The sequence below is a fragment of the Girardinichthys multiradiatus genome, chromosome 13 (assembly GCF_021462225.1).
Source record: "Girardinichthys multiradiatus isolate DD_20200921_A chromosome 13, DD_fGirMul_XY1, whole genome shotgun sequence".
Lineage (NCBI taxonomy): Eukaryota > Metazoa > Chordata > Actinopteri > Cyprinodontiformes > Goodeidae > Girardinichthys > Girardinichthys multiradiatus.
The window spans coordinates 34,569,149-34,582,245 of NC_061806.1; the positions used below are offsets into that span (position 1 = coordinate 34,569,149).

Consider the following 13,097-nt stretch of genomic DNA (forward strand, 5'->3'; position numbering starts at 1 on the left):
GTTAATTTATTTAATTAATCAAAAATGGTTTATCTACCTTGTAATTAACCTTGCTTTTCGGTTTTCAATTTTATTGCCCCTGCAGGGACATTTGCTGTGGAGTGAGGTGAAGATAAAAATACAGTCACAGATTTATCAACAGAAACACTTAAAATAAATATAAATAAAATGATAGCATGAGTAATAAAATAGATTTTACTGTGTTGGTCCTGACAGTTGAATCTCCTACAAAAGGTTAGAAGCATAGATTCACAATGAATTTAATGGCAGCCCTAAAAATCTATTCCTCCGTTCATTCCTCCAGCTAAGGCAAGTGATTCATCAATCCATTCCACCATTGAATAGTAACATTTGGTCATTATCTTGTTGCACACTCATAGCAACCAATAATCTAATAACGGCTCATATTGTACTGCGTGTCAATAATAATCATTTTCTCCATTTTAAATGCAATAGAACCAATGAAAATAACGTGGAAATAATGTAATAACACAACATTGAGAAAAGCATTTGAAAATGTAATAACTGTAACACATTTTGTTCACATGTCCACTGCTCTTTTTCTGATTTCTAGCACATACCAATAAGTGATACTAAAGCATTTAGAGTACTTAAACATTTATCCATACGTGAATTTATGAATGTACAAATCTAAGCTAATAAATATATACTAAATATTCTAAATAAAGATTTCATACAACACATAATTAAGAGTAGAGAGTGCAGCATAGAGCTTAATATGGTAAGCATACCACCTATTTTATCTATTAATGATGAGGAAATATGCACAACATTACTAAAAAAAAGAAATACATTCCTATTTATACATTTTAAAATGATCTGCTGTAGTTATTACATTTTAAAATAATTTTTACTATGCTATGCCAATAATATAACTTGCTACATTACATGCAAAATGCAATGTGGTTGGCTAAAAAAATATTATAATAATATTACTGTCTTATGTACAGCGCTTTGAGTGCCTTGTTGCTGAAAAGCGCTATTTAAATAAACTTGACTGACTTGACTATCACTGGCTATAACCATTGGTTGTTCCTGCTGTGACTTTAATGACAATGAAAGATTTTCACACAATTTTCTATATTCTGCAGAAAATAATTCAGCACTGTGATAAAGTTCAAGTCGCCACTTCAGTCCTCTATCATATAGATGCTAAAGATGTCAGATTGAAGCAAATAGATAACTGAAAATAGCATAAATCTAAACTGTTTTTTGAATTGGAATTGTAGACATGTAATCATATATATCATACTATCAGGTGACATCGTGAGAGGCTGTTAAACCAACACCATAGCTTAAGCATTCATATTCACCCCTTATTTAACTGCTCCTCATCATCAGTAAAGGATATTTACTAACTCACCTAATTGGTACAAACCTTTTTTGCCCAAGGACACCGTCTTCAGGTCTATGTTTTGACTAAACATCACAGATAACAAGCACTGTAAGATGGTGATTATAATCGTTTGGTCATACAAGCGTGTATTAATATGTCCTATATATATGTTGAATAATTTGGCGGATTGTTTTTTTAAACAATAAAAAGCAATGGCCAAAAAAATTATGGCCAAGGCTGAAAATTGCAGTTATATATTCAGAAAAACGCAAAACCGTAGCCCAATGAATATCTACTGAGTGTGAATGCTACTCAGTTATTTAGAAATATGCTTTATTAATGAAAAATAAAGTGTCCCATATATTCTGGGAACAAAAATATCAAGGCTAACCATCGGTAGCAATACTAGAGGCTGCTTAATGGAGAGATATTCCATATCCTACAGGTATTGTTCCAGACATTTCCTATTATATGATTCCTAGACTCAGTGAATGATGTAATAAATGTCACGGCTATTGTGATTAGTAAATTAATGCCCCAATTAAACAGCATTTGAGCTGCTTTAAATGTCAGCTTCTCACATACTTGTAATTACAAAACGGGAAAAGCCGTTGTGTTGAAAATGAGTCACACCATCAACTCCCTCGAGGCAACAGAAATCCCTCCAAAACCACTGGAAAGAGCTGCTCTGAGATCAACAGCTGAAGAGTGAGGTTGAAAAACAGTCAGACGCTGCTGGAATACATAAAGACTGGGAGCAACAACACACGGAATTTGCCCTTCATGCATTGGAGGAGTTGTCTTAAAGTTAAACAGCGTCTAATGTCTGTGGAGTTTTAAAGTGAAGCTATGTTAATGTGTCAATGTCACATTTAAAAGCAACAACTGAGAACATTTGATATGAATATTTACTCTTCGAGGCACAAGGGAAGGTTAGCTTTTTCAGGCCATCTGTTGGGCAAATTTATCACAAATTTTATAAATAAATTATATAAAGTTTATGCCTAATCTGTAATTGCATTGCTATAGTTTTTTTCCACAGATGTGCACTACTGGACCTATTGCTAAAGAAACATTCCATGTTAGCTATTAATCACCTATTTGAAAGCGATGTCAGCAAAATCTATGCAAAAATACATACTCTTACTACAATAATTATCTAAATGGTTGCCACGTGGATAAGAATGAATGAATTATAAGTAGTCATGTTCATGCTTTTGAAGCAATGGCTAATGGAAAGTTCTTGTTTCAGTTACCTGTGCTATAGTGCTAATGCTAGTTTGTATGCAAACAGGAACGACAAGTAAACATGCAATTTCAGCTGCTTTATGTATGTATATATTTTATTCCTTTACTTTTTATCCTCATCTTCACCCCCGCAAAAGCCCCCCATCTCCAAGGCTAGTTATGGTAGATGTTTTTTTCTATTGTTTTATCTCCAAACAAGTTTGAACCATGAACATGACTACTTGTTTCCCTACAGATTCTAGTAGTTTCCAATGGCCAAAACAAATCCAGAGAAAAACTCAATGAAACCAAGCAATACGACAGATGTTGGAAGTTTTTTAGAGCACCAGAGGAAACTTTAATCCATGCTAAATGGATTTGCTGTGTCCTTTGGCTGTGATTGCAGCAGCTTTACTCTAGGAAGAGTATATTGATTTTGGGTTCCATACAATGCTGGTTCTGTTATGGATTAGATGATGTATGAAACATTGATAGTTAGTTATTGAGAAAGATGCAAGTTAACTACTCAGGAGGCATCCAGTTGAAGATCAACAAATGAGGAAGCACAGAAAAAGATGTGCTTGGAGATGAAAGCTCAACAGCAAAGAGTGCGGCTTGCGGTTAATTCTCTTTCTACTTAGAATAAAGGTCTTCCAAGTTCCCTGTTAGAGAAACAACTAAACCCTTGCTAACAGAAACCTGAAAAAACAAAAACAAATGACAAATCCTGTATTTTATTCCAAATTGCAAATAGAACACTCTCAACCCAGGCGTAACATCATCACTCTGACACCTGAGACATATCGCACAGAGAATCAGAGCTGACTCGTATGAAACAACTCTACCGCTGCTTTTTCTGCTGCTCTTGCCCCATAGATAACAGGTTGAATTATCAACAGCTTCAAAAACACACAAAGAATTGTGTTTTTGTTTTTGACTGTCTCCATAGCAGGGTCTATGAATTTAGCTGGAGATACTGGCCCAATTCCATCCCAATGACAAATTATGGGATCATCTGCAAAACCTGTATCCTGATGCTGTGGTGAATCTCTGAGCAAATAAATAAATAAAAACACCCAAAGCAGTGGAGGAAATAACTGAGACTATTACCACTCATCAGCAAGAACAATATTTGTTACTATGGAGACTGAATCCAGGTTGATGGAAAGACATTGCAGAGCTTTGAGAAACTGATTTCTTAGGTAAGTATCCCTTGCCATTTAAGCTTCTAGAGATGTGCTGTTTGCTCTCCCAACAACAGATGCAAGACATTATCCTCTCAACAAGAGAAAAAAACGGTTTAATTTTACTGTGCATTTCTGAGATTTAACAAAGAATAAAATACAACACTTGTTGAATGCTCATTGAGGGAGTTTTAAAGAACAGACATTATAAAGTATTTTACTTTTTGTGTTTGATATAGTTTTATCTGGGTTTCTAAACTGACTAAAAACTCTCCTAAAACACATTCCTGTCACTTTTTGTGTGCAGACCGTGTGGTTTCAAAATACTTGATTCTGTGAGAGGTTAGAATTTGAAGGGAAAATTACAATCTGTCCAGTTTCCCACTCATATCCTCTTACCTCACCTTAATTCCTCTCTGTACATTACCTCAGGAGAAGATTTCAGAGTTGTAGGAACTGAAAATCTACCTTTGCTTTTTATTTTACTCATCTTTAGAGACCAAATCCTTAACATTATTTTATATGTCCTTTGATGGTTTGAACCTAATTGTTCTTATTTTCCATTTTTATGGTACTGATTTTGACATTATCTAGTCATTGGTACTTTTTTTTCCAGTTGGTCACATGTTGATGCTGCAAGGAATAGAAATGATCAATTAATTTTGCTGCAAATAAAAACATTCTTTTCAGTCACTGAATTAAGCTTGGATTTTCTCCTTAAATTCATTACACAGCTTTATTGCCAGTGTGAATATTTCAGCATTACTGAATAATTAGAGTCTTTAAAAAAGAAACTGCTTAGTCAATCACTTAACCTGGATGGCATTAAATTGACCTCTGATAATAAAGTAAAAAACCTTGGTGTTATTTTTGACCAGGACATGTCATTTAAATCCCATATTAAACAGGTTTCTAGGATTTCCTTCTTTCATCTCCGGAACATTGCCAAAATTAGAAATATCCTATCTAGGAGTGACGCTGAAAAACTAGTCCATGCATTTGTTACTTCAAGGTTAGACTATTGTAATTCGTTACTATCAGGATGCCCACAAAATGCAGTTAAAAGCTTTCAGCTGATTCAAAATGCTGCATCAAGAGGTCTGATGAAAATTAAAAAGAGAGATCATATTTCTCCTATTTTAGCTTCCTTTCATTGGCTCCCTGTTAAATCCAGAATAGAATTTGAAATTCTCCTCCTCACATATAAAGCCCTTAATGATCTAGCGCCATCATACATCAGAGATCTGATTGTTCCATACATTCCTAACAGAACACTTTGTTCTCAGACTGCAGGTTTACTGGTGGTTCCTAGAGTCTCTAGAAGTAGAATGGGAGGCAGATCCTTTAGTTATCAGGCTCCTCTCCTCTGGAACCAGCTCCCAGTTTTAGTCCGTGAGGCAGACACCCTGTCTACTTTTAAGGCTAGGCTTAAAACTTTCCTTTTTGATATAGCTTATAGTTAGAGTGGCATAGGTTATCCTGAGCTATCTTCCTTATTTTTACCTCCGTCTTCTTCCCTCCATGTTAGTTGGAGTAAGGGGGAGTCAGGTTTAGCCTAAACCGGCTCAGTTATGGTTGAGGTGCAAACACACCCTCCATTTCTGCTACCTGTATGACCCCTTCTCTTTTCCAGTGGTTATAATCAGTCTGACAGAGAGAGGTATCCCAATCATTGTGGTTTTTAGTACAGGTCCTTCTCAAAATATTAGCATATTGTGATAAAGTTCATTATTTTCCATAATGTAATGATGAAAATTTAACATTCATATATTTCAGATTCATTGCACACTAACTGAAATATTTCAGGTCTTTTATTGTCTTAATACGGATGATTTTGGCATACAGCTCATGAAAACCCAAAATTCCTATCTCACAAAATTAGCATATTTCATCCGACCAACAAAAGAAAAGTGTTTTTAATACAAAAAACGTCAACCTTCAAATAATCATGTACAGTTATGCACTCAATACTTGGTCGGGAATCCTTTGGCAGAAATGACTGCTTCAATGTGGCGTGGCATGGAGGCAATCAGCCTGTGGCACTGCTGAGGTCTTATGGAGGCCCAGGATGCTTCAATAGCGGCCTTTAGCTCATCCAGAGTGTTGGGTCTTGAGTCTCTCAACGTTCTCTTCACAATATCCCACAGATTCTCTATGGGGTTCAGGTCAGGAGAGTTGGCAGGCCAATTGAGCACAGTGATACCATGGTCAGTAAACCATTTACCAGTGGTTTTGGCACTGTGAGCAGGTGCCAGGTCGTGCTGAAAAAAATGAAATCTTCATCCCCATAAAGCTTTTCAGCAGATGGAAGCATGAAGTGCTCCAAAATCTCCTGATAGCTAGTTGCATTGACCCTGCCCTTGATAAAACACAGTGGACCAAAACCAGCAGCTGACACGGCACCCCAGACCATCACTGACTGTGGGTACTTGACACTGGACTTCTGGCATTTTGGCATTTCCTTCTCCCCAGTCTTCCTCCAGACTCTGGCACCTTGATTTCCGAATGACATGCAGAATTTGCTTTCATCCGAAAAAAGTACTTTGGACCACTGAGCAACAGTCCAGTGCTGCTTCTCTGTAGCCCAGGTCAGGCGCTTCTGCCGCTGTTTCTGGTTCAAAAGTGGCTTGACCTGGGGAATGCGGCACCTGTAGCCCATTTCCTGCACATGCCTGTGCACGGTGGCTCTGGATGTTTCTACTCCAGACTCAGTCCACTGCTTCCGCAGGTCCCCCAAGGTCTGGAATTGGCCCTTCTCCACAATCTTCCTCAGGGTCTTTCTAGGTGAAACGACTAAAGGAGCTACATCCATTAACATTTACTTTTCCTTCCCATAGAGAGTACTCCTGGATCAGTGCTTCTTTGTGCCTCTGCTCTGTTCTCTCAAACCCCCAGTCGGTCGTGGCAGATGGCCGCTCACACTGAGCCTGGTTCTGCTGGAGGTTTCTTCCTGTTAAAAGGGAGTTTTTCCTCTCCACTGTCTCTACATGCTCATCCGGGAGGAGGGAATGCTGCAAGTCACTGACTGGATGCAATCTGCTGGGTTTCCTTAGATAGAAAAACTTTTTATCCAATTTGAATAAAAAGCTAACTCCGACTGCACTGTTCAATTGTTAGGATTAATTGGAATGTATGTACCTGACTGTTGTGAAGTGCCTTGAGACAACATGTGTTGTAAATTGGCGCTATATAAATAAAACTGAATTGAATTGAATAAATATGGTTATATTGTATTGTATTGTTTGATTTGTCATATGCAGGTTAACACACAGTCAACAACACAATGAAATGCTTGGGATAAGAAGAACTGTTCAACTTACTATAAAAACAAAATGTGACCACATATCCACTGGCCACTGTTTTTAACTATTGCAGTGTGAAAAATCGAAGGAATTTGGGAAGAGCCTCTTTTTAATTCATATTTTTCTCCCTTGCTGCCAAAGAGCTTAACTCCATAGTGCTCAGATCTATGACCTCAACCTGTTCCAACATGGCTGTGAGTCAGATCACCTCACAAACAATCAGTCTGAAATCCCTGCAGCTGTTTTAGAACTTGGTATAAAGACAAAAGAGAAGGAAACAGAGTTACTGAGAAGAGTTTGTATTTTTAGCCTAGTATTTTACATGGAAACTTTATTTAATTGAATAACAGAGCCTTGGAAACAGATCTGAGGGACCAGAACAACCTCAGATCACTGGCACACTCAGCCTAACTTCCTCTACTTCCTGAGAAGTCAACATAAATTACTTTTTAATTGGGAATTATGAAGCCAGGCACTCTTTTGCTCACCAGCAGAATAAACTTAATTTACTGGATCGCCTACACAACAACAAGTTATTTAAAGGTCGCAGACAGCATTTATGTCATCCCAGAACCATTATAATTTGCATTTGTACCACTCATTACACACAATGTCAGCTCTCATCAAATAAAAGAAAATTGCCCTGTAAAAGCACAGGGCCAATTTGTGTCTATTCAGGGCCTAAGCTAAACCTATGGGGGTCTCCTTTTCAGTGCATTAAAGAAGCAATCTACTGCAAAAACATCATTAAGGGAATAGTTGCCCGGCAAATGATGTCATTACAGAAACGATAACCAGTCTAGCGTATTGCAGATGAATAAGGGTGCACACGGGCTAAAACATCAGTCATTCATTGTGTTTGGAGTCCTTCACACCCGGCTGCCTGACAATACAGAGTTACTGGCTTAGAAACCATTGTGCAGAAAGTACCTGCTGTCAGTTTTACCTTAAAAAACCTAAAAACACAATTTAGCTTTGATTAATCACTGCAAATTTTCACATTGGAAACCTTAAAAAAAGAACAATAAAGAACATAAGTGATGTAAAAAAAAAAAATTGTGTAATGAAGTGACTGGCAGTTCTTGTGCTATAGTGCAATTAACTCCCTGGGTAAGCCTACAGGCGTCACGAAATCTAAAACTTAAATGATGTAGTTTATTTCAACACAATTAAAACAAGTCAGGCAATTAATCCCAACAAATGCAAAATTTATAATAAAGCTATAATTTTAATCAAAGTACTACTTTAGATCTGATATATAAATGTAATCATAGTTAGGTTAATCTTTTCACCGGAAGGTGGAGATTTGTCTGCAAAGTCTTAATTATGCTATTATGCAAAAGAAATGAAGGCATAAAACTACTGCTTCATAATTAGGAGGTGGACGATGGCAGAGTTTCTCTTTATTCTAACATGATGTGTTCCTGGAGACAAAGCAAAATAAAATATTGAGTTTGATTCCAGAATGTAAAATACCTGAGCAGCTTATAGGTTGATGCCTATTTTAAAAGCAACATGGAAAACAAATGTGCTCTAAGGGTGTAATCAGTTATTTTACACCATTTTTATTTGTCTGCATGTTTTTAGGATGCAGCTCATCAGTGAAGTCCATCATAAATCAGAACTTTCACACAATATTGATATATTTGCGTGAGAAAAATCCTCCAAATACTAACAAATTTGTACATTTTTTAATTTTTACAATTAGTAAATTTGTCTAAAACTTTCAGTGAGAATTTATTGGGGGAAGCAGTGCATAATTTTGCATCTGTTTTTTTATGTTTAGCCTGTGCTGAGTCACAATACTTCTGAACTTTTTTAAAGCTTATAAAATTTGCTAAAGGGATTACTGCACTAAAATCACTAATGTCACAAAATCTAAACATGAGCTTCGGGTTAAGACCTACAAGGTCTAAGATCAAAGTGCCCCAAGAAATCTTTTAACCCAATTCAATAAAAATAACAATGCTACAACAATAATGTGATAGGCAAACTAACCAAAAATATATTTGTAGTGCACAAATACAATTCTACCTGTGCTGTTTGCTGCTATGACGACTGCAATTGTTTTCAAGAAATTGTCTTTTCTTTGGAGAATTTAAAGGCCAGGAAAGAAATGCCAGCTGCCATGTTTTCAACCTTTTTAACAATTACTGCATTTTAATAAGGACAAAAAAGTTTATCTTAAAAGGTTGTAGTCATTTAAGGCTTAACAATTTATTTCAAATCTTTTAGGCCAACCTAAATGATTGTGTTCATAATCAACTAAAAGCAAACAGGATTAAATCATGTTATACCATATAAATTACAATCAAAGAAGCTACCTATCAACTGAATCTGACTGCTTTCTGGCTTCTGTATTCCTTTACTAAAAGTATGATTTTCATTCTTGTCAACTAACAGAGCCTAATTGTAATGCCATGTGAAAGCAATTAAGTTAAGTGGCAGAATACAAAGCAAGGCCCTGTCTACGCTCCGATGGCTACAGGTCTAGTCTTCGTATTCAAGGCCTACAGTGAATTTAGCTCAGGAGATGCTGCTTCTGACTGACTTAGGCATGCTCACTTCTAAAAAAAACTTCATACATGGAAAGGACAATGTCAGATTGAGGCGGTGATTGAATGTGAAGCGATTGATAGAGAACATCAATCAGACCTGAAAGAGGTCTGCAGTTCAAAATGTTTTCAGTACATGGTGAAAAAGAAAGACTAATCATTGACCGCTTTCATTTCCCTGATTTATTGTGATCACAGTCTGATGACCTTGCTCTCCCTCACCTTCATTCTCTTCATCAGTGCAGTTGTAACTGCTGACACTATGCAGCCTCTTGGGCTCAAGTGTTACTGAAAAATGAACTCAGCTCAAGTCAAGTAGACCACAAAGCAGAAATGTCTTTCTAGCAGTCCTCTCTCTGGGTGTAATCACAGGAATGCACTGTATACAGCCATAATAGGATTCACTGTGTGGGTTCGGCTGCTGCTCGGTGAATGACAATGATTCTGCTGGTTTACGAGAAGGACTCTTGACAGTCAGGTAGCAGCTGAACTGCAGCAATGAATACAGAGCAGGTAGCTAAGAGAGGCTAGTCTTTGATCTGCTGAACTGTAAAATGGTGAAAAGTAATGATGTCAAACTGAGCAATGAGTTACTGTACATTAACCTGAGCCAACCAAGCGACAAAACAGGATTTCTTCCGGTTGAGTCTAAACTCGTTAGTAAAGAAGTCCAACTGAGACAAGGGAGTGCCTTGGCCTCTTCCTACTGGGTCTGTTTTTCCTCCTGAAGAGGTAATACATATGATGAATGTGGGAAATGTTGGGGTGAAAGCATAGCGTGAATAGTGTTACTTAACCTGATCCAGATTTAACAAAGCACTTTACAGTGCATAAAACTCTACTGAATCATGACAAACCTATGAAAGTTTGAAGCTGAAAGTGCAGTTCTGCTCTATGGAAATAGTGACCTTGAGGTTACACCACAAACAAGCAATGTTGTGTTTAGATCTTGTAATTTCTTCAAAAACCTTCAGAAACCCTACTTTAGCAAACATAGTCCATTACAAACCTACTACCTACTATTACCATAAGTCTTAATTTGATCGCCTTACCAAAGAAGATCCCTCAAAAGTTCTGAATAATAGTATAAGCTAACTGAAATGAAATTGGGTAAAAAGAATTAAACCAAAGAAGAAAAAGATATGTTTTACTTTACCATAGGCAGAGTCGGCTGCTGACTCCTGGTTTCGTGTTGTCGCCAGCCCATCAGCTGTACAAAGAATAACAGAACAACAGTTAAATTACATTTTGCTGTAAAAGCTCTGGGTCAAATCACATGTGGCTATCCCAATCTACTTTTCTTTTGTACTCATTCATGTAAAATATTTGTATGCAATGTAGGGAAAAATAAATATACAAATGCTCTATAAAACAGAGCTTTGCAAAAGTATTCACATATCTTTTTCACATATTGTCATATGTTACAATGGCAAACTTCCATGCATTTTATGGGCAATTAATGTGCTAGACTAACACAAAGTAGTACATAACTGTTAACTGCAAAGAGAAGAAAATGTTTTCCAAATTCTTAAGACTAAAAACACCCAAGTCTTTCTAGAACCCCACAGGTCCTGAGGCAATTGCAGCCTCAGGACCTGTGGAGTATGTTTTTACTCACTTTGCAGTGTCTGAGTGTCTGGTGAACGTCAAGTCTTGCCACAGATTCTAAATGTAGGTCGGAGCTTTAGTTGAGTCATTCTAACACATTAAAATGCTTTGTGATAAACATATTACATTATTGCTATGTGTTGTGGCAATCGTCCTGCTAGAATGTGAGCCTGATCCAGTCTGAAGTCTTAACAGTTTTTCATCTCTGACCTGTGTCTCTTTTACTGTCAAACAGACATCCCCACAGCATGATGCAACCACCACAATGTTTCACAATGGGTTGTTTCTTTAACATGTGCAGTGTTTATTATCTCTAGGTTTTAGTTGTGGTGTACTTTTTCTGTTTTTTAGACGATAATTTGAACTGTCTGTGAGATGTTTAAAGCTTTGGATATTGTTAAATAAATTAACCCTGCTTTAACCTTTTCCACAATTTTACTTTTTTTTCCACTGACCTGTCTGATGTGTCCCTTGCTCTGTGTTCAATGTGTTCACTAATGTTCTCAAACAAACCTTTGAGACCTTCACAGAACAGCTAGATTTATGATGAGGGTGGACTTGATTTAATAATTAGGTGACTTACGGAGCAAGTGGTTGGTGAATGGAAATTTAAGCATCAGTTAAAAACCACCAGACATAACGTTGGAGACTAAAACCAAGGAATGAAACTCAGCCATTACAGACAAGTTAAAAGAAAGCCAAATAGTCAAAGAACCCCGCTTTAAAATAAGATATGGTCAACCCTTTATACAACAGAGAGGTTGGATGTCATTACACACAAAAAAAATAATGCTACAAATAGTGGGGGACTTGTAAAACGTTTTACTTTTAGAGTAAAGAAGAGATTTTGGCCTTTACATAATGAGAGACTTGAATATACAGGTCCTTCTCAAAATATTAGCATATTGTGATAAAGTTTATTATTTTCCATAATGTCATGATGAAAATTTAACATTCATATATTTTAGATTCATTCCACACTAACTGAAATATTTCAGGTCTTTTATTGTCTTAATACGGATGATTTTGGCATACAGCTCATGAAAACCCAAAATTCCTATCTCACAAAATTAGCATATTTCATCCGACCAATAAAAGAAAAGTGTTTTTAATACAAAAAACGTCAACCTTCAAATAATCATGTACAGTTATGCACTCAATACTTGGTCGGGAATCCTTTTGCAGAAATGACTGCTTCAATGCGGCGTGGCATGGAGGCAATCAGCCTGTGGCACTGCTGAGGTCTTATGGAGGCCCAGGATGCTTTGATAGCGGCCTTTAGCTCATCCAGAGTGTTGGGTCTTGAGTCTCTCAACGTTCTCTTCACAATATTCCACAGATTCTCTATGGGGTTCAGGTCAGGAGAGTTGGCAGGCCAATTGAGCACAGTGATACCATGGTCAGTAAACCATTTACCAGTGGTTTTGGCACTGTGAGCAGGTGCCGGGTCGTGCTGAAAAATGAAATCTTCATCTCCATAAAGCTTTTCAGCAAATGGAAGCATGAAGTGCTCCAAAATCTCCTGATAGCTAGCTGCATTGACCCTGCCCTTGATAAAACACAGTGGACCAACACCAGCAGCTGACACGGCACCCCAGACCATCACTGACTGTGGGTACTTGACACTGGACTTCTGGCATTTTGGCATTTCCTTCTCCCCAGTCTTCCTCCAGACTCTGGCACCTTGATTTCCGAATGACATGCAGAATTTGCTTTCATCCGAAAAAAGTACTTTGGACCACTGAGCAACAGTCCAGTCAGTGCTGCTTCTCTGTAGCCCAGGTCAGGCGCTTCTGCCGCTGTTTCTGTTTCAAAAGTGGCTTGACCTGGGGAATGCGGCACCTGTAGCCCATTTCCTGCACAC

General features: G+C 37.4%; 1 protein-coding gene across 3 annotated transcripts in view; it reads right to left on the minus strand.

Annotated features, from left to right (window-relative positions):
* LOC124879129 (semaphorin-6D-like) overlaps positions 1 to 13,097 on the minus strand; it is a 227,913-nt gene that overhangs the window by 28,632 nt on the left and 186,184 nt on the right. For all 3 annotated transcript variants that reach the window (XM_047383469.1, XM_047383470.1, XM_047383468.1), the window contains one exon: positions 10,782 to 10,835. In XM_047383469.1, coding sequence (XP_047239425.1) covers positions 10,782 to 10,835 — 54 coding nt within the window. The remainder of the gene's footprint in view (positions 1 to 10,781; positions 10,836 to 13,097) is intronic.